Here is a 23,947-nt window from a genome sequence, read left to right on the forward strand (position 1 = left end):
GAACAATTTCTATAAGCTCAGATATTATCAATTTTAAAATGTACTTTTTTTGCTTGAATTATTTTACAAAAATAAAATGCATCTTGCTTTCAATTTAAATAACCAATTCACTAGAAGCAAAGGATGTCAATGTAGTAAACATTGTTTACAACAACTGTTAGAATTATATAATGATACAATATTTTAGAAATCTGTAAGCCAGGTCATCAAATTTACATGAAAATTAATAGTATACGCAATTGGAAAAATACTGTCATTACATTTCTGATCTCATCATTATACTCTTAACTATCTCCAAATGAATGTATAAGTACATGAGTAATATTTAAGTAATAAAATATTTCTAGTATGTATGTACATATTAATAAAAGTAGCTGCTTTATAAAAGAGCACAAAATGTCCCAAAAAACATCACAATATGATCCAGCTACGAAACTAAAAATAATTTAATAAGCTGAAAATTTTGAAACAGAAATGGAACTTGCAACAACAAATACTGACACATTGTCTGTAAATAAAAATGTCATTTTTACATGTAAAATTGCTACATTAAAATGTTTTGTAAGGCTGAATTAAGGATGAGATCCTTAAATTGATAAAAATTATTCTACAGTTTATGACCATTCCCTAATATTAAATACCATTGCATCTCATGGCATCAGAATAAGTAGAAAATCACTGAATAAATACTTTCAAGACAATTTTTCCCAACCTGTGGGGCATCCCCCCCCCCCCCAGGGAGGTGTGATAACAATAAACGAGGGATGTGAACATATCGAAAAGAAAATATTAAAAAAATGTATTAATTTACTGAAAGGAAAGCAAAACGAAATACATTCTGACATAATAAATAATAAAACATTTAAACTGATGTAATACACTTATAAATAGGATTGTTTCAGTAACGCACAATGTATCTAATATTATCTTATCGATACTAAATTAAAAACAAGTTTAATAATTATTAGTGACTCCCTTGGGACTGTCTTGCACAGAAAGGTTTTTTGAGGGAAGGATTAATATTAGGAACAGATACTCTGTGTTCTTTTTCTATATTTAGCCGAGATCTATATTTTGTCTTCAAAGCAGCCACTGCAGAAAATCCTGTTTTGCAAAGGTAAGATGTTGAAAAAGTAATAGTGTACGAAATGATCTTGTTTTCAGTACAGAAAACTCACAATCCACCCCTGCCCAAAATTCAAAGTGATTTATTACTAAGTTGTGTTTTAATGAAGCCACTCACTACTCACCACTGCCATGAATTTCTTCTTTGGCTTTGAAAGCCCTTCAGGAGTATTTTGAATTGGATCCTTAATCCACTCGTAACTTGCTACCAAGTTGTCATCAGCAAAAAAATACTTACTAAAATTCTTTGCCAGCATGGCTAAATGATTTTCAATAGTTACAAATACACACCTTTCACATGCTGTTCTTCAGCCTTGTAAGTTGCACATCCACATTTGCAAACATTTCTAATTTTTTTGCATTAAATTTCTGCTCCACAATTCCAATTTTCTACAAAAACATTAAATATATCACTCATATCAAACATATGTGTATTTGCTCCTTGGAGTTTAAGATTCAAGGTATTTAATTTCTCAAATATGTCGACCAAGTAGGTCAATTCAATCACAAACAAACCACCTCTAAACTTCTCGGCTTATGATCAGTTTTCCTCTTCTAGAAAAATGGCAATTTCATGTCTTAATTCATACACACTGTAAAAATTTCCATGTGATAACCATCTTGCCTTGCAATAAAATAGTAATGCTGAACGTACTGCACCAATGTCTTTACAAAGTGCAGAAAAGATTCTTGATTTTACGAGTCTCAATTTTGTATAATTTACTACAGTTAAAACCATCATTAGTACAATATTCGAACCAGGACTCATTTCTTTTGAAGCCAAATCTTCTCTATGGATCATGCAATGTGTCCAGACACATTGCGGAGATTTTTGTTTCTTAAGTGTTTGTATACTTTGGAATTTCCAGATACTGAATATAGGCACTATCAGTGCATATTCCAACGCAATTTTTTCACTCTATCTTTGCCTCGTTAAAAAAAATCATTTAAGATAGCAAATAATGAGAGTGCTGTTGGTTTGCAGAAAAGTAGTTCTACTGCTGACATACCAACACAAAATCAAAAACAGGCAGTGAAATGAGCACCTTTATTGCTATCTGTTGCCTCATCAAGCTGAATTGAAAATAATTTGTCAAACAACTTCCCGAAAAGGTTGTGCTGTACATCTTCAGTTATAACACCAATTTGACGGGCAGCAGTATTATCTGACAGAGGTACGGACTACAATTGCTTGGCCAAATTATTTCCAACCTACATCTCAATTACACTTGGCGAAATAAGCTCTTCATCAATGGTGTGAGGTTTTTAACATCTGGTTATTTTATATGAAACTTTAAAAATAGAGGCAAGTAAAGCTTTATCATTCACAAAGTTTTTTTTTAAAAAATGATGTTTCCTTTTCATATGATTTTAATTTTAATTCAAAGAATTCTCGAGGTATGTTAACATACTCACTATGAAGCATTTCCAAATGCTGTCTGCTGCCAAACATTTTGAGCAAATGACACACAGGGGCCTTTCTTCTTCATTTATTTCAGTAATGGTAAACACAAAATTTTAGGTATTCTTGAGTATTTTTATTGATTTTATTTTCAGAACCACACTCGTCTGTGCACTTATTGATGATTCACTATCATCTAATGCCCACTTGACAGAGAGCAATAGAGAGGCATCAAATCTGGTTTTGTCAATGCAGCGGATTGGTGTTGCCAAATATCAATAAATTTACTTATTCTTGTATGGAATGTAATTAGGGTCATAGTGTAGCTTTAGCATCAAAATACTCAAAATACATTATTATTGTACGAGAGGGGGAGCACAATGAAAATTATGACTGAAAATTGGGTCGCAAATACTGAAAGGTTGAGAAACACTGATGTAATGCGTTTATGAATCAACTTTGTGTTAACATTGAAACATCCACATGCTAACAGTTTCTAACAAACTTTTAAAGAAGTAATGAATTTCCATATTACTGAATTTCATAATAAAGGAATATACATGAAATGGCAGTATTACAAAATGGTATGCAATTTTATATTATATCAAAGGAAGAAAAAACTACTTACAAAAAATGATGTGTAAGTTATGATTAATATCTATCACCAGTCTTGCTTGATTTTTAATATGAAGATTTTGAATAGCATAAAAATTAGATTTTCCTTAAAAGATTAAATTTCTTGGCACAAAAAATGAATGGATAACCACTGAAATAAGTCTTTATGTGGAATTCACACAAATTCTCTTTACAAAAAATGGGTCTAATAAGCAACATATACTATCAAAAAACAAATATCAGAGCAGAAAAACAATATGTTCAAAAATAATGACTGTGATCTGGAACTGGTTCAAAGTGGAATGGAAAGCAAACTTCTAATACCGAAGTTTCAGTTAATAAACCATTTAAGAATTATTTGTGACAAGACTATGAAGTACGGTTATTTTCTGAAAACTTACCTTTAACACTGCCAAGTACATTATAATAACATTAAAAGTTGCAGGGTGGATCTCAGCTACATGGCTTAAACAGCAAACTTTAGTGCAATCATCATTTAAGAAGTGCCATTACTAATGTTCTGGAAGGTTCACCAGAAGATGATATTTTATGGAAAATCCCAATGTTGACCATTATTCAAGTTGTAATGGATATTCCACCTCTGAAAATGGTTATTTAACCAATGAAGAATCTGACAGTTATTGAAGTGTTATTGACATTAAACAGAATAATTCTATATAAATAAAATTATAACACTTCTAAAATATCTTTATAGTTTTACATTTAATATACTATAATGCCTACATTAATCAACATGGGTCTTGTATTTTTAAGTAAGAAATAAAGGCGTATAAAACAAAAAATGAATCTTTGAACAATTAATAAAGAAAAAATTACCTAATTATTAAACAGTTTTTATGTAATTTAACCTATAGACACAGTTCATACAATTAACAACAAAATTTTCCTTCAAAACAGATATTTTTACTTTTACTCTTTTAGAATGTAACAACATTTCAGTCCTGATGTAAATGTTATTTCTGTACCTGAGGCATATTGTGTAGTGATTCAAACACTAAAAACACATGTTATTCTTGCATTAATTAGGAATAAAGAAAAGCATAACAAAATATTAGTGTATATGGTGGTTTCAAATCAACATATGAAAGATATTTTGTACCACTATAGCTGTGTTGTATAAAGGTACAACCACAAGGTGTAGTCAGTTCAAAGGATCGTCATCAGTACTGCACAATATGCAGCAGTGAATATACGTCCATTATATTACTATATGCAGTACATCTATTAGTACTTATTATCCACGACTTCTTTCAAACCAATTATACGTTTTAATGCAAAAATTCAGTTTCATGGATGTCAAAAGGTTTGCATAAATACAATCTTCCTGTTTATCAGACTAAGAGTTTGTGCACAGTGCCAGCCAATGTCTGGTTTTGAGGTGCAAATAAAATAAATTCCTAAACAAAATTTAACTAAAAAGTTTTATATCAGCTGAATCAAGCTTAATTCTTTAGTTTACAAGAATAAAATAATTCAAGAATGGCCATTTTAATTAAAAATTGTTATTTTTTATAACTGGAAATCAACTTATGAAAATCTCTGCATATATCAAGAATAGAATTTCTACTCAAGCAATGAATATAAATCATTATGATGTATATATTTTTATTATACAATTATCAGCAATAAATATAAAATCTTTCAAAGAAATTTTTTAAGGTGTGTTAATTTATTTTCGTAATATATTTTTTTTTAATGCATATTAAAGATGTTATTTGTTTGGTCAAACAGATTAATTTTAAAAAAAACAAATAAATTATTTTTAAAAAATACTCATCAAAACTGATATACATAAATAAAAAGATTTACAAAAAAAAAAAAAATATATATATATATATATAGTACCTTAGTGAAAAACCAGATCAGAACATTTGGCAAGCTACTTCAAGGATACTCCAAGCATTTTTGGTCCAAACATATGAAAAAATATTTTACACTCAGAGGGTTAACATTTTCAAAAGTTAACTGATTGCAGTTTTGTGTAAATGTGTAACATAAAAATTGTATTTTAAAATAACTAATCTTATACATCTAATCTTATACACTTAGAAATAAAATATATATGAAATTTTAGCTAGCTAAATCTTTGACAGGTTAACACTATCTCTTTGTTAAACAGAAGGTAAACAATTTTTAGAGACATCATATGAAACTTGAAGCAGTAAAGGAATTTAAATATTTAGGAACAACCTGATAATGAGGTTACAGATTGAAACAGAATGCTGGATAGCAGCTGGAAATAAAGCGCCGTTTACCAATCTGAAACTATTCAGGTCAAAGTTAGTAACACAAAACTGAAGCTATACAGAATACTTATAAAGCCTGTAGTAATATGCGAGTCAGAGGCCTGGATGTTAATTAAAAGAGATGAAACATCTCTATGGGTTTTTGAAAGAAAGATTATAAGAATTGTGGGACCCGTAAGAACTGAGGACTGTAAAGATTTGTAAGAACTGAGGATGGCATATAAGGAATAACAAAGATAACCCACTATATCGAAGAACAGGATTTAGTGTGAGACATCAAAGCACGCAGGAAAAGATGGTTGGGAGATGTGATATGGATGGAGAGTGACAGAATTCCTAACACTGTCCTCAGAGGGGAAATGTTCAGAAGAAGATGAGGAAGACCTAGAAGAAAGGGGATGAGGATGTACAGAGTGATCTACAAGTCCTGGGTGTCAGGCAGTGATGGATAAAAGTAAAAGATAGATGTTTGGAGGTGTATAATATGGGAGGCCAAGGTTCACACTGGACTGTAGTGCCAGTGAAAGAAGACGAAAAAGAAACAATTTGTAAAGTTCTCTCTAACAATTTGTCTTGATTATTAGTATCAATTTTATTCATTTTGTAAATAATTGGTTATTCTAGTCAAAATAATACATCAAATTATAATTATCAACACTCCAACAAACTGTAGTATGATTTATTTTATTTTGTTTTCAATGGAGTATAATTAAAGTCACATATAGGCAAACTTTAAATATGAAAAAATCTCATAAAGAGAAACAATCATTTAGTTTTTTGTGTATATTATCACTGAACCCTACCAGTAAAATCCAAGGAGAATATTTATATGCATGTAAATGATATGCAATTTTTTTTTTTTAATTCTAAATATTAAATAAATAGTTTAAATCTTTTTAAGTTACAAAATAAAATATATGTATTGGGTGTGGTTTGTAAACTGAAATTTTTATAACTAAATTCTGATAGTGTGTAAATCAGCAACAATTAAAATGAATAATAATTATTTTTAATATTAGTCAAGTACCATGACTGGTTTGTTTTGCTCAACAAATGAAAAAAAAAACTTTAATTTTTCAAACAGAACTCACATTATATTCTTTTTTCAATAGTCACAATACCACACATTCTTTTGAGGACTACATTTCCAGTGGTTTAAAAACCTGCTAACAATATAAGTGGGGTTGTCCATAATGACAATAAAAGGTGGAGGATGAGTCAGTAAAACTATGTTTTTAATCCATTTTTTCAAAGTTGTTAGTACCTAATTGCCTGTAATAATCCCCAATTATTGTTCAAGCTTAAAGGTCAAGGAAGCATCTTCAGAGAACCCTTTCTTAGAACAAATGCGCATAACTACAAGTAAATTTGAAGAGCTTTAATGGCTTAAAACTCCTAGCACTTGGTCACTTTTCCAGCAATTTCTAAAGATTATATTTTTGCCAATTATGTCTAGTCAATAAAATAACTCCCTCGCAAAGTAACTTTTTTTAGTTGCATCAAATAACATCTCCAGTGCATAATATCTAGGTCTTTATAAGAAGCAATCTGATCAAGTAGATTTTTTCATCTAAACACATGTTATAGAAAATTATGCTCAAAACTTATTTATTTCACTCAAAATATATATACTTTTACTCTCCCATCCAGATAGCACTGTAGCAGAGCTATAGCTTTAGAAGGGAAAGTATTGTACTCGATCCAATTTGGGCCAACGTGGTATTCACTGGATGGAAATTATTTGCATGAGTCCTTATTTGCATGTTTGTATGTACATGTGTTCAGTGTTGGCCTCTAATCACCTTATACCTCCAGAACTACTGGACCGATTTTAACCAAAACTGGTCATATTATTTCTATCTATGGTGCATTGATGCCATTAAATTTCAATTTAAAGGTCAAGGGTGTGAAACTTTAGAGCAAGGCCACCCTCAGTATCTCGAGATTTTACCTAATTAAAGTCATATTTTTCTTATGAAAATTTGTTAACTATTAAAAATTAACAATATTGCAAAAAATGTTTTTTCCAAAATCGCACCCCACCCAAAAAATGCTGTTGTAGTTGTCTGCTATGTTGTAACATCACAGGTGAGTGGAAGAATTAAATAAATGATAATATTTAAAGTGTAAAAAAATAACTCGGTCAGGTTGGGTCTTGAACTCGATCTCCTAGTTGACTCAGTACCTGGTGCGTTAAGCCTTGCTGCTACACCAGTCTGCTGACCGTACACACAAAATTTCTTCTATATAAATTATGAAATTACATAAGTTTATTTAGTGCCAACCATCACCACTAGTTACACCACACCCACAAATTAAATACACTATAAGCGCGTACATTAGTTAGAATCCCTGAATTAAATAAAAGAGAAAATTATATTTAAATAAAATGATAAATATTTTAAATTAAGTAGTGTGTGTGTGTGTGTAAGCCATGCATCAGAAACAACCCACAGTTTTAGGACTTTCCCAGAACATGGCTTTAGCTGCATGACAAGAAAGTCCTACAACTGTGATGTAAGCTTTTTTTTAAAAAAGATAGCAGTCTCTTTAAAGTAGGAACACTCTTAACCACACAAAAATCTTACATAGCCTACAAATAATAATTTGATCAAAAATTTGATTATTTTAGCTTGTCTAGAGGGACAAACTCTTATATTAAACATTTGTTTGTAGTTCTGTGAGGCGAACCTTGGGAATATTTAATCTTTTTTACTAATATTCACAATAATTCTTTTCTACATCCATGTACATTTTTTTTTGTGAATGGAGCCAAAAGCTCTTGTCTTTGGCTTCTTTTTCTACAAATATAATATTTTAATTAATTTAATTTTTCTTATGGTATAAAATTTTTCCATTAATTTTATCACGGAATTGTTATACAAACTATAACCAAAACACAGTTTCCTGCATCGTCAATTTTGGATTGCACGTCTTAGTTTGGTGGGCGTTTCACAGTACATGTAAGCTGTAATTGTTGATCCACATTCCATGAAAACAACCAAAATGACGCCCTTTGCATTCCAAAAAATGGTAGCCAACATTTTTTAACTTGAATACAGGAGATTGCTTAAACTTTTTTGTTTTGGGGAACTTGAATGGCACCACTGCATCGACTGCTGTTTTGATTCTGCATTGGTGTAGGATATTCACGTCTCGTCGTCGTAACAATGTGGGGAAAAAAAATCATCTTGTCGATAGCGATCCAAAACCACTCATCCACTGCTCATTCTTTGCTCTTTGTGTTGGTCAGTGAGCATTTTTGGTACTTACCTTGCACACAATTTGTAATATTCACGCTTTTCTGTGACAATCATATAGATAGAGGTGCGTCCCAACATGCAGAAATTCATCAGCCAGAGCACTAATCATCAATCGCCGATCACATCACAGTATTTGGTTCACTTGTTCTACGATTTCATCAGTCTGAATACTGGGCCTGCCACTCCATTCTTCATCGTGCACATTTATGTGGCCAATTTTAATGTCTCGACACCATTATCTAACCTTTCCTTCACTCATTACTGTAGGTCCATACACTAGGCACAACTCCCGATGAATTTCAGCAGATGAAGATCCTTTTACACACAAAAATTGAATCACAGCACACACTTCACAAATGGCGGAAGAAACGACTGTTGCGGACACTGCAATTTGCATTCATCAACAGGCAAACAATTATGGAATCAATAAAACAACTGCAGTGGCTTCGTAAATAGCTGATAGATGGCCCTGCATGCATGAAACTGTGTTCAGTCCCGCTAATATTTAAATATAAGCCAACGGCCCTTACTTTATGAATATACCTTGTAATAATACATATGGCCAATGCAATTATAATAATATGTGCATGAATAAACTTGTTGGATCACAAAAAGTTTTATAGCAGATGTGAGACTAGTGATGAATGTTTCTGGCTAACATTAAATTAGAGCAACAAGCAAGGTGAGAAAGTTGGGGAATTCCCCTCTACACATTACTAGGGAATTCAGATCATATATTTTATAATAATTGACATTTTCATAATTTTGACTAGGGATCATCAAATAAGAAGAAATATAAAAAAAAAAAATTGAATTGTTTATTTTAACTAGTAAATATATTCCCCTTCTTGTATATATTAAAAAATACATTCCCTGTTATATACTATAATACCTAGTATAATACTAAATGGAAGATGTAGATTTCAAAATGCATAATACTTTTGTTTTTCATAAAATGATTTTGTTTTTATTTAACTTAAAAAAGTAATGACTTAACATTATAAAGTATTATTTTCTATTACTTCAATGAAAATTACTATGTTTTTATACTACTACAAAAGTAAAAAGAATTTTAAAAAAACAACAGTATCAGAAAAATAGTTATAAGTAGTATCAGAAAATACCAGCAAGTAGAGAACATAAACTTAATAATAAATTTGTCATATAATCACAATTAAAAAATAAAATATTAAAATTTAGAAAAAGCAATTTTCCATGAGAAAACTTTTGCTTATCTTTGTTTCATTATCCATCTATAATTCCAGTAAGGCTTATACATAGCAGAAAATCAAACTATTTTTTATTGTTTTATTTAAAAGGTATTTATTATAAAATTATTAATGATCAGAAAAGAACTGTACATACGATGCGATAACAAATTAATGGGAGAAAAATATTATAATAAAATGAGATAATAAGCAAGTTCATAAAACTAAGTCCTAAAACTAATTTAAGAAAATGTAAACTATATATGACACAAAAATACATATAAACCTTTATATATATAAAGGCTTGTTTTAATATAAATTGTGTACTGTTTCGATTGATGAGTTCAAAAAAAAAAATTTATACCTAACATTTAAGATGTGTAAATATTAAAAGAACTTTTCAAAATACCTGATAAGATTTTGTAATTAAATAAGAATGGTGCACAATGTAAGCATTAGATATTAAAAAATATGGCAGAAAATCAAAACATGTATTATAGAAAATTAAAATAAAAAAGAAAGTTAAACTTGTTTTACAAACCAACATTAATAATACTGATGTATAAAAAACACAAAAAACAATACATTAACGTCTCAACATGTAAATAATATTAATTCAAAATATTAAAATAATCATTAATAAAAAGTACGAAGAAATGGACTGATTTGAAACAGAAAATAACACAACTAACTATTGCAGGATGGCCAACAATTTGACTATTTGGTACAATGCCAGAGTGCACCTAACCAAACTTTTTATTTTCTAACTGTTATTTTCAGATAATAAAGTAACTAAAAGCTAATATTTGACACTTGAAGTCACTAAACAATAAAAATAAATTCTAAGTAAAATATGATAAATTTACACTTTAAATTAAGTTGAATTGGTTTTAATAATTATTACACCGTTATTAATAGTTCTAAGTGATTAGAAAAAATCTGATGTTAATGTAAAGATTTCAAGAGCAAATTTTAATTAAATATCAATTCAAAATAATCTAAAATTTAATATTTTTTCTAAGCTTCTTTCAACTTTTAATTAAATGAATAATATAGAATACACAATTTATTTTAAAGTATAATGCTGAAAAATGTTTGTGAGATTTGTCAATGCACAAAAATTTCACTGAATATAATTATTTTTAACAATCAAATGATTTCACAATTTGGTAGAAAATAAAATTAATTTAAAACAATTAGAATACATTTGTTGGACAAATCTAAAATAACACAGAATAACTTATATTTGGCCCAAATTAAATCAAACTTATTTTTATAACATAAATGTAGTCTGCCCAGTCAAATCTAAAATTTATTAATTTTATACAAACATTGAGAATTAAATTGACCTCTATTAAAAAATGTCAAAACTGAATTTCCCAAAATTGATTTTAACAGATTTATAGTGTTATATTTACAGTTAAACACATTCATTTTTTTAGCACAAGTAATCATTTTATTTAACCCAAGTTCTGGATTATTGGAAAATTCTTTTTTATTTATTATTTTCAAAAAATTCATTTTTTTTTTACATTTTGAAGATTTATACTGCATTCTTAACCTAAATATAGTTATAATACTAAAAAGAAAAATCATCAGCACACTTTTAATAGCAACAGTAAATAATACCAATTATTTCTAATAACTATAATAATTGTTCAATGGTTATCCTGACAAGACTTTTGCAGATTCAGATTTAGTAAATCTAAAGAAGAAAAAACTTCACTTAAATTGAGGCATTTTAATATGAATATGAAAAAAATTAATAAAAAACAATTTAAAAACGAGCCATTCAATAAACAACTAGGAGAGAAGTAACAAAGCTTAATAAATAAACCTGTAAATCTACATCTTAATATATGCTAATATATTCAAATGTTTTCAGAATTCACAATTTTAAACTGAAAGTTTTTACAAAGTACAATAAATGAAAGTTCAATTTTGTTTTTCCATAAAAATATTTTTTAAATGCTTCTTCTAATTAAAAAAAATTGAATATTTTACAAAACTGGGTTATACACTTAGAGGGATGAATTAGTTATTAATATGTTGGCCGTAGTATTTTTTTAATGCAAGTAATTTTTTATTTTTGTGTACTGTTTTAACTGTCTATAATTCAAAACTCAACTGGTAGGTTAAAGGATATCCACATTGTGTAAGCTTTCGCCTCTTCTAATGCTATCTACCAGTCATTGATAGAACGTTGTGAATTTTATATTCAAATATTACCGTAACAATCACCTGTTTCTGGTATGAATTTAAACCTTCTAATATCAGAATTTTATCTTCATAATTATTTATTCTATTCAAAAAAAAAATGAATGAGGATAGATGAAAAATGCGTCAGCTATATAGAAGGGTAATCTGGGGGAGAATAGGATGCCTCACCATAAATGCCCATACAGACCATACATAACTGGTACCGCAGCAAAATGTAATGAGTTACTTAATGTAACTTGTTTTTTTTTAATTCAACTATAAACATTTTATTATCTGTTTGTTAGAGTAATTAGGTAAAAGTGTAAGCAAATTTCCTACTAATTAATCACACAGACAACAAACCTAGCAGTGTGAGCAAGCAAGTTAATTCATCACTCATATAATGAATGGTTAAATCAATTTTTTTTAAATTGAGAGGTGTAAGATTTATAAATTAAAATTTTTTTTAAACTTATAAGATTGATACAAAAAGAAAGAAGTAGCTATATCTCATCAGTGACTGATTATTCAATGTAAAATTTACCTTCATTGATGTTATATTACTGCTCAACAATGGTAATAAATACACAACTGAATTGAAATAAAACACTGTTTTTTCTTTAATTTATTCATCATATTATTCAGCATTTGTCTTTCCTTTAAACATTGAAATCATCAATTGATAACTTATTGTAAGCAGGCGAAACGTTTCACTCCTACATGTTTATATAACAAGTTTTCAAACTAGAGAAGTTCATGAAACCTGTTATTTCAGTCGAAGTAACTAAAATGCATTCATATTCAGTATACCTGTTTAAAACTAACTGCTTTGGTACAGTACAGAGTGCCTCGAATATCAGGCATAATTATTTTATATTTAATTATGACATAATTATATTGTCACAGGAAATCAGTTGTAAACAAAAATAAATTTACACATTATATAAGTTCATAGAGTTATGCTGTGATTTTATACAATATTACTCATTCTACAACAGGCTTACAAAGACATTTTTAATACAGAATGTAATATATGTTATCTTATTTACAATAGCCTAAAATTCCAAATAAACAAATATATATATGTATATCCTGTAGAAAAGCTGTTGTTTTAAAGGAAGTCACACTTAGCAAACTTACTACAGTAGATTTTGGATAATTGGACCCTTTGGGAATGGGACCATATAGCCCTATTAAGCAATATTAATGAAAAATGATTATATATATATATATATAAATTCAGAAAGAAAATACTAATTAAGATCATTCAGAAATTTATTACCATTATAGTATTAAAGTTATATAAACAATGTAATAATAATGTTTAAAGACAGAAGTACAAGTCAAAATAATAAGTGCCATTATGGCACTCACAAAAATGGGTGAAAGTTAAAAATATGTTTTTAATGTCTCTTATTTGGTTAAACTTCTTGAAAAAATTCTTTTACTTTGCTCAATCGTCTTTCTCTCAGAATACCTGTGTTCTACAAATTTGGCACAGACTCACAATTCTGAAAGCAGGCTTCCTTCACTGCATTCTTGCATAAAACACTGCTTAAGTCCATCAAAGAATTTTGTATCTTGTGTAGGTATGTAGATTCCAGTTTTGTCTTTATCATCTTTAACTATGTCTAGTTGTTGAGAAATCTTTGATTATTTTATTATTTGCCAGTTTCATTTCATGGTAGCATTCAATGTTTTCATCTAACTTTTATAACTTCACACTGCTAATGCAAAAAAGTGTTAGCATCATTTGTCATCAACTAATTCAGTATCATAGTCAGCATACACTTTTAGACAACACTTGGCAAAGCAATTTCTGACTGTGCTACTTTTTAGTTATTCCCAACTATTGACTATGAACTGAATTGCCTGTAACAAATTGAGAAGTGCACTGCCATCTTTGGCCAAACATATTTCCTTCAATTTCTTGTAAAATATAGCCAACTAGTTTGGTTTGGTAAATAAATTTTACATTTTTCATTATTCCCATGTCAAACGTTAAATTAAATTTACTGTATTTGGTGGTAAAAAAAAATGTTAATGTTTTGTAAATCTACATTAGTATGTGCAGTTGTAAATAAACAGAACTTTCTTGATTTTTGCTGCAATTCACTATCCCAAGTACTCAGCAAATCGCAGAAAATTAGAATTATACTCATCATCCATGCCTTTTTGTTAAAATAACAGAGTAAAGGTAAAAGTCTACATTCTAATCCCATCAAACATATGGTTTACCAGCTTTATAAAAACAACTTTTAATTTTCACTAAGAGAAAAAATTCCTGCAACAAAGCAAAGTGATCTGATCTACTAGTTTTTTTTTAGCCAGCTAACATGATGTGTTTGTAATACAGAAACCAATCTGGGGTAGCACGATAAAACAGGCCCATTTCATCTGCAGTATAGACACCATCAAGTAAATATTTCTGGATTATTTAAGAAAATTTACAACTCTTCAATGATTCTGCATTATCAGCATCAGCACTTGACTTTTCACCGTGAGCTTTTTAAATTTTATTTCATACCTGCATTTTATCCCAACAGCCAACCATCTGGAGCTTTAAAATCACAGTGTCCCCATTTTTATACTAACTCTTCAGCTTTTAGTTTTAGCATAGGATCTCTGACACATTTCAACTAGTAGCAGTAGCAAACTATTGATTTAATGCTTCAACGAGCAGGTTCTTCCTGCTTCATTTGGTTTTAGATGCTCCAAGTAGTTTTGCAAGTTTACACTGACTGGAGTTGATGGATAACTTTTATTTTGTCCAGTGCGGCAATTCTTTCTTCCAAACTCATGTCTCACAGCCTGGTTACAAATTGGATGGTAAATTATGAATACTGAATGCTAACTAAATTAAAACTTAAAAACTAAGAAGATAAACAAATATGATTAGAAAAAATTACCTGACCAACCAAAACAATACAGTACAGTACACACTGAACAACTGACTCACAAAACACAAAGAATTAAAACAAACCATTTACTTACATACAAGAGTTTTCTCCCAGAGAGTAAGGAGAAGTTATAACTTCTCCAGAGCATTTACACGACACTTTACGACTTACATCATTAATAAAATTGTGTTATTTTAAGAATAAAAAAAAGAAAGATATCAACCAGTGGGCCTTAAAAGCATAATTTTGAACGTTTAAACCAGCATAATTTTGTATGAATTATATCAATATGTTTCTGTTTTTACATAACGCCCCAATTAAATAGCTGCCCCAAATAAGCTGTAGCCCCATTAACCAGAATTCATGGTATATTAGATTAAAATTGTAATTAAATTCATTTTATTAAGATGCAATAAATTTTATGATTTACTTAAGCAATACAATTTTAAACAATTAAAACAAAAATATAAAAATTATTTTAAAAATATACATAAAGAAAGATTAATCAGTCAATAATTGTGAAATAATAAACTAATTTTTTTCTCAAACCTCCATACCTGCAAAGTTATTATTATATTTTAAAAAAACAGCTCCATAGAAGCTATACTAAGATATTTTTTTTTTTATTGGTCTACAAAAATCCCAAGTTTCTCTACACGATATGCTTTAAAAAAAACAAAAAAAAAACAGCATTAATAATATAAAAAAACAAATTAAACAGGTTTAAAAACGTGAACCTTTCAATTTTTTTTTAAGGATGTGTAATGCTGTATGTATTATTCTAAAATGTAACATGAAAAAATTGAATTAGAAACCACAAAGTAGAATTTTTTTCAATCTAATATTACTATGTTTTTTGAAAATATGACAAGCATCTATTATAAATATTAGGCTTTTTTTAAAAAAGGCGATCTCCAAAAAGAAAACTAAAACCCGAACATAAGCAATATTTTATTTTTTACAAAACACTTATATTTCAAAAAAGTAAATAAAACAAACTACTATAAATATAAGTTTTTAACTCTTACCTTTCTTTCCTTTCTTTAATTGCAATTAAACTATTCTTGTCTGCAGAAGCCCATTTTTCTACAACAGTAAGGACTTTGCTGTCGTGTAACATTGTCTTGTTTGGTATTGGCAGCTTTAACAGTGTTTCCAATATCTGCAGTTACAAATAATATCTCAATATAAAACAAAAATAAAAATTTTACTTATGTAGTTTTGCTCAATAATTATCCAATAATAACAACAAAATTTAATAATGAACTTTCTTGACTGTTTTATTCATAAATTAAGTCTTGAAACAACATAAAACTTGACTTCATAATGAAAAAAAAAAAGTCAATAATTCTTATGTACAAATACTAATTACACATATTTGTTAATCTACTTTGTTATTCTTTCAGATTATCATATAAATATGATACACTAAGTATGCCAAACACATATTATTAATGCTAATACATATATAGAAATAGTGTACTGGGTGATTCAAAAAGACTTCTGTAATTTATTTAGATAATTTACGGATTCAGTTGAGGTCTCACTTCATAGCAAAACTCATCAAGTTTTGACTCATGTGTTTTGACTCATCATGTTTTGACTCATTAGTACCAAATTCAGCCAACAGCACTGTTACCAGTGTGGTTAAAAATGGATACATTTACTGGTGAGGAACGTGCTTGCTGTGTATTTTTTTCACGATTTACAGTCAACAACTATAGTTTAACGTAATTTTCATAGATTATGGTAAGGGCCTCCTAGTAGGGTTACTGTTTACTCTTGGTACCAAACTTTAGTTTAGACAGGTTGTTCTGTTAAACATACAAAATCACCAGGACGTACGCATTCCTGAAATTGCTGCAGAACAACTCAGAGAAAGCATTGCACATAGTTCGATCTTCTATGTTCTTTATCTTTATCAATGACATTATGATGATCTTATCTTTACCTTTTATCTTTATCAACTGGATGTGCGTCATGGCATGTCTACAAACAACTGTTTGGCACATATGTAAAAGACTGCAAATGTTGAAGCCATGCAAACTAACCATGGTTCAAAACATCACAGATGATGAAAAAGTTGCTTAGCTTCAGTTTTGTATGGAAATAAGCAAAAGTGAAGCAAAAGGTGAATAAGCGAAAGTAATCACCATTTATCAAACCTGTATATAAATTCTGGTTACACCTTTCTTGAATTTAATAATGTAGAATTAGGTAAATACTTTTTGGTCAAATGGCTAAGAAAATGCAATAACTATATAACAATATAGAAAAAAATGTCTAAATATAAATGAGAAAAGTTTCTGTTGAAACCCCCACTAATAATCTTAATTAAGTAAGTAAAAAAGTAGACTGTACTCTTGTTTTCAAAGATATGAAAAAATAGTTAAAATTATACTTGTGAATATAACCCAACACATTCATTTTCATTAATACAAAACCTAATTTGCATTTTCTATAATATTTTTTATACTACATATAAATAATAAATAAATATTATTTATTATGAAAAACCAAGATGAATCTTGGTTTTTCACTTATGATGGATTAAACTAGCATGGATTGTGCATGGATTAAACTAGGCGTTAATCCATGCACTGGAAGGTTCCAACTTTACCAAGACTAAAAAAGCTCGAATGAGTAAATGAAAATTCAAAATGATGATGATTGTTTTTTTTTTCAATATTCATGGGATTGTGTACTTCACTGGGTTCCTGATGGTCAAACTACTAATCAACATTACTACCTTGAGGTTCTTGCTCAACTCCGTGAAAAATAAAAAAAAGACCCAAATTGTGGAAGAACAATTTATAAGTTCATTAAGGACAATGCACCGACTCACACTGCATTGTCTGTCAAGACGTTTCTAGCCAAGTATAACACCCCAGTGTTAAACCATTCACTTTATTCACCTGACCTGGCACCATGTGACTTTTATCTGTTCCCCAAGGTCAAATCTGCATTAAAAGGAACAAGATTTCAGACTGTTGAAGCTGTAAAAGAAAAAGGAGCATGTGTTATGAAAGAGCTCACAGAAGACTTCCAGCACTGTTTCGAACAATGGAAAATTCACATAGAGCGTTGTAGGGGTAGAGGAGGGATGTATATTGAAGGGGACAATAATTAAATATGTATAAATTTAAAATAGAATATTTTACAGCATTAGTCGCACTATTTAATAGTCACATCTCATATATCAGTGGGATCCAGGTGGTAAGGATTAGATATCCCACACATGTTGGTCGAAGGACTGGCTGAATTATATATTTTAACACTAAAAGTTACTTGATGTTGTCCTTGACTAACATTCTGTTATTAGGCTTTAATTAACAACACATCTTGGTGTTAAAAATTATACACTGCAACCAATGGACATAACAAGCAACACACATACATATTACATAACAAGACCACACAGTTGCCTAAGTGCTCTGAATCACAAAAGCTGCACTTGATAACTTGATTTAGAGAGCACAATATAAATTGAAAGAAATCTCCTGATTAGTGAAGGAAAGATAATTGTCGAATATGACAAGTAAATTATAAAAATACTGTTATTTTTTTATCCATCAATATAAAATATTATCTCATACCATCTGAAAAAATTCAATCATTCAACATTTCTTGCAAATAAATGAAGATTAAGGATATTTTTTGAAAAGCTCAGTTTTGCTTACATACCAACTAGCATTAAATTTAAACTGTCATCTTCAGTCACATTAACACTGACCAACACAGCATATCACACATTCAAACATTAAATTTTTTCAAACAGTGTGGTTTACACTAATGTCTGATTAGTGAATTAGATTAGTAAATGTTGAACATGCTAGCAAGAAGTAATGACAGGAGGGGGTTATCATCGTCAGTTAAGCAATGGCTATCGTGCAGGAAAGAGTGACATGTGTACTATGGTTTCATGAAAGCAAATCTGTTATTACTGTTCATAGACCTTTTTGTTTAGAGTAGGGCCATGATCCTCCTAATAAAGACTATTTGAACGTTGATTATCAGCAGTTAAGGTTACAGGAAGTGTATGTGGTACACAAAAAAGGTGCTGATGAACCCACCTCCATCTCCAAGGAAGTTATGGATTAAATAAGAAAAACCTTTCAGAGAAGCCTGAGTAAATTGACTTGTCATGCAACAAGTTGGGAATACCGCAATTGACAATTGTGAAGATTCTACACTAATAACTAAAATTTCAGAATATAAAATTCAGTCAGTACATGCAATTAAAGATAACAATAATCCAGCAATTACAATTCTGCCAAGGACATTCTTCATAAAGTGAACAAAGATAATAATACATTTTTAGAAAAATGTAATCTTCTTTGATGAAGTTATCTTCCATGTTTCTGGTCACATTAATTGTTGGATTTGGGGTAGCAAGAACCCTCATGCCATTTGACAAACACAATGTAATAATAGCCCATAAATTAACATTTGGTAAGTATAGACTCCTTATGAAGTGATCGGACCATTCTTCTTCGGCAACGGTTACTAGCGCCTAGTTATCTAGACATGTTACAGGAGTATGCAGTACCACAAATTTAATGTCAGCAACTCGTTTACTTCTAACAAGATGGTGCACTACCACACTGGGATTTATATGTTAGGGACTGCCTACATCAACAATTTCTTCAATGCTGGATTGGCAGGATGGGCCTTTTCCCTGGTCAGCTCGATCAACTGATACTATGCCATTAATTTCTTTTTTTGGGGGGAGGCGGTTTGTCAGACAGGGTGTATAAAAAGGTTTTTCACATCAATGAACTAAACAGAAAAATCAAAGGTTTAATTAATGGACTATCTCCATATATTCTTTGTAATGTGAAATTAAGTATCACCTAGAAATTTTACATACCATAAAAGTGCTCATGTGGAATTTGTTCGAAGTTATTAAGTGTTATAAACAAAGCTGTTTGAAATGGCTTGTTCAACAAAAAACCCGCATGTTAATAATTTATGATCATCCTGTATACCAAAAAGGTTTGTTAATAGTAAAGTTTGTTCATATTACCACAATATATACATGTTCCCATTATTAATTTCAGAAGTTAATTTTATTAATAAGTTTAAGTAGGCCTGATCACTGGAAATTTCAAAAATAAAAACTGGTTTGACTAAAAATGTCAAGCTGAATTAATTAACATTTTAATTGTTTTAAATTATGATTTAATTTATTCTACTTTAATAGATTGCCTATTAAAGCAACATTAGTTAAAATATTTCTGAATTTAAAAAGCCTATAAAAAAATCAAGCAAACTGTAACCACCTACGAATTGGTTAATCGATTATTTAAACAGTGTCTTACTGCCAAAACAGTACGCCCAAGAAATCCGTATCCCCTAGACAAATATAAGTTGTCTTTTGAAAATTTATGTAAATTTGTTTTTACAAATTATAGTAGATATGTGTGAATGTGCACCAGTGCTGAATGTATAGAACTACATATTTTCACATTCTCTTTGATATGTTACGAAGGTAAAGTATTTCCAGAGTTTTGGCTGAAAGACTTTCTCCACACTGTTTCAAAATTTCTTTATTCTTAATTGATGTTGGCTTTGATTTTTGATTATTCTCCACAATGAGTTGTCAGATATGGTAAAATTGAGGCTTCATAGCAGCCATTAAAATGAGGTTTGTGATGCATGTGATCCACATATGTCTTTTAAAAAATGCACTCAAAAATCTTGCTGAATCCAGATACGTTCTATGATACCATTCTCTTAAAGTCAAGGTATTAATCATCTTCTCAACAGTTGTAAATAAGAATCACCATTCACAAACTATACAAAAAAAATAAAGTAATAAGTACAGAGTGATTTTTTAGTCCTGTTACCCAATTTTAAATGTAATTTAAGAAAGAAAAAATTTAGATGGAATAAAAAAATGTATTTGTTACAAATACAAAAGAGATTTAATAAAAAGCTATTAATTACATAATTGTTAAAGAATATGCTCAAAATGCCCACCCCTTGCGGTTATACATGCATGGACTCTTTTAAGCATATTAGCAGAAACCTTTTTAAGAGTCGCATTGGAAATATTCGTGATTAAGTCTGTAATATTGACTTTAAGTTCATCAATAGTGCGAGGATTGTTTTTGAAGGCCTTGGACTTAACATAGCCCCACAAAAAGTAGTCAGGAGATGTGAGGTCTGGGGATCTTGGAGGCCATAAGCCCTTGCTTATTATTCGATCATCAAAGAACTCTTGCAGAAAATCCATGGTTTCTCGAGACGTGTAGCATGTAGCGCCGTCTTGCTGAAACCAGCAATACCATTCTTGAGGTTCCAGGAGGGACACAAATTGGCACACAATATTCCTGCATACTTCACCATTTACTGTCTCTTCGAAGAATATGGGTCAGACTATACAATGACGAGATATCGCACACCACACACCAATTTTTTCAGGATGCAAAGATTTGTCTTGTAAAGAGTTAGGATTTTCAACCGCCCAAATTCAACAGTTTTGACTGTTCACATAACCATCAAGATGGATTCAAGCTTCATCACTAAAGAACACTGTGTTTAAAAATTCAATTCTGTTATCATTTACGAGAGACCTAAACCAACAGCAATATTGCAATCACTTGTTTAAACCTGGAGGCTGAAGCTCTTGGACTAATCGTACGTGATATGGGTACAATTTCAATTTTTAGCAGCTTTCTGAACACTCAAATATGACAAACCAATTTGCGTGGAAAGTTTTCTTAAATTTTTCCGTGGAGAATTGAGCAATCTTGTTTTCATATTCTCTAAAACGTCATCTGTCAAGCGAGTTGGTCAACCACTACGTTTTCTGTCGCAAACACTACCTGTCTCTTGAAATCGGTTTGCTAGCCTAGAAACTGACATTTTTTCTGGCGGAAAAACACCAACAAATTTAATTTGAAATGATTCTTTTACACTCGCATATGATTTCGTAGCAAAATATTGTTCAAGAATGAAAACTCATTGTTCTACGGTAAAAGACATTCTGTTTGTAACACAACCAGGAACGGCACAAAAGTTTACACAGCTCAAGGAGAATCAACTCACACTGCCGTATCTATACCGGTTGAGTAGCAGTACCAACTTCGTGTCACAAAACAAAATTGCCCTTTCTTAGAAAAAATTACCAGACATTAACAATTGGCTAACAGGACTAAAGAATTACCCTGTAGTATCACGATGTCATCCCTGCTCATATCATTACATATGATGGATTCCTTCCAAACTCATAGACAAAATGAGGATTCTCCTTAGGTCAGAAAATCACATTCCAGGCTTATGAACTAACCCACCGGGTTGGTCTAGTGGTTAACGCGTCTTTCCAAATCAGCTGATTTGGAAGTCGAGAGTTACAGCGTTCAAGTCCTAGTAAAGCCAGTTATTTTTACACGGATTTGAATACTAGATCGTGGATACCGGTGTTCTTTGGTGGTTGGGTTTCAATTAACCACACATCTCAGGAATGGTCGAACTGAGAATGTACAAGACTACACTTCATTTACACTCATACATATCATCCTCATTCATCCTCTGAAGTATTATCTAAACGGTAGTTACCGGAGGCTAAACAAGAAAAAAAAAAGAAAGAAAGGCTTATGAACTAAAATAAATTACACAATCATCAGAAAACAGCACCCCTGTGCAGTACTCACATTTAGAAATAATGCTAATAAAGCATTGCAGGCTACAACACGCCGTTCCAAATCTACATCCAATAATTTGAAATGGCTTCATATTAAAGTCTTTTTTAATATGATCACACATAGTTAAGATATAATCACACATAGGAATATGTTAAATATGACCACTCGTTTATATATATATATTTAATTGAAAACTGCTCTATCAAATAGGTGATGATGTAACAAGTTTGCATTCTCGTCTTCTTTCCTACACTAGGGATAACAAATGACCATCATCTGTGATCTTAGCAGCATCAACCATAATAAAGAAATTAATTCTTAAGAACTGAATACCATGCAACTTTAGTAGCAACATGCTAACTAGGAAGGTGTTGTTCAAGGACTTCTCAAATGTACTGTACATATATTAATTAGAAAATTTATGAGGAAAAATTTATTCAACAAAAATAAATCCATAATTAATAGCTAAATCTTTTATTAGAATACTGGAAAGATTATGGAACTAAAACTTAAAATAAGCAACTCAGCAGATAAATAAATGATGACTAAAATTAAATAAAAAGCTTAATACAAAAATTAAAATTTTAAATTAAATAAAATAAATAAATTAATAAATAAAATAAATAAATTAATTAATTAATAAAGTAATTTATAAATAAATTACTACAACAAAAAAAGCTCCAAAAATTTCATAATGCAGCAACAAAGCATTCCACATTTGTTAGCCCTTTCAGGGTCCACTGGAATACAAATACAATCTATATCAGTACAGTCATATCGGAGAAGTCATTTGTAAACAAAGGAATTTTAAATATTATATATTTATTAAAGAAATTACGTTTTTAAAATTATAACTTATGCTTGAAAAACAGATTAAAAAACTTTTCAGAATACTTATATACCATACTAGGCTTTCAAATGGAGTTTTTAAAACCACGAGTCCTGAACATTTTAGCATCTATTTTTATTTTACTCTTCAAAACTCTTCAAAAATTAGATTGACATCTAATTACATCCAACAAGAGAGATAATTATTGCAATATACAGTTATAATTCAATATTTTAATTAGATTATCCTCCTTTAAAATAACTATGTTGGAATAAAGACTATTAAGTATAAACAAATATTAAAACACATTATTAAATTATTTTTATTAACTAATATTTATTTAAATCCAAGACAATTTGGAAAAAAAAACAGGAACAAATTGAGAACATATTGTACCAAGATTACCTTCCTGATGATATGTTTTAACAGAATCATTGCCTTTAAAAATATACATACCAAAAATTGGAACACTTAAGAGAAGTAAGGAATA

At 29.9% G+C, this 23,947-nt stretch overlaps 1 protein-coding gene across 3 annotated transcripts in view; it reads right to left on the reverse strand.

The window, feature by feature from the left end:
- Positions 1 to 23,947, reverse strand: part of Set2 (SET domain containing 2) — a 104,958-nt gene that overhangs the window by 39,983 nt on the left and 41,028 nt on the right. For all 3 annotated transcript variants that reach the window (XM_075358733.1, XM_075358730.1, XM_075358734.1), the window contains one exon: positions 16,008 to 16,141. In XM_075358733.1, the coding sequence (XP_075214848.1) occupies positions 16,008 to 16,141 (134 nt within the window). The remainder of the gene's footprint in view (positions 1 to 16,007; positions 16,142 to 23,947) is intronic.

Source organism: Lycorma delicatula, chromosome 2, assembly GCF_047948215.1.
Source record: "Lycorma delicatula isolate Av1 chromosome 2, ASM4794821v1, whole genome shotgun sequence".
Taxonomy (NCBI): Eukaryota; Metazoa; Arthropoda; class Insecta; order Hemiptera; family Fulgoridae; genus Lycorma; species Lycorma delicatula.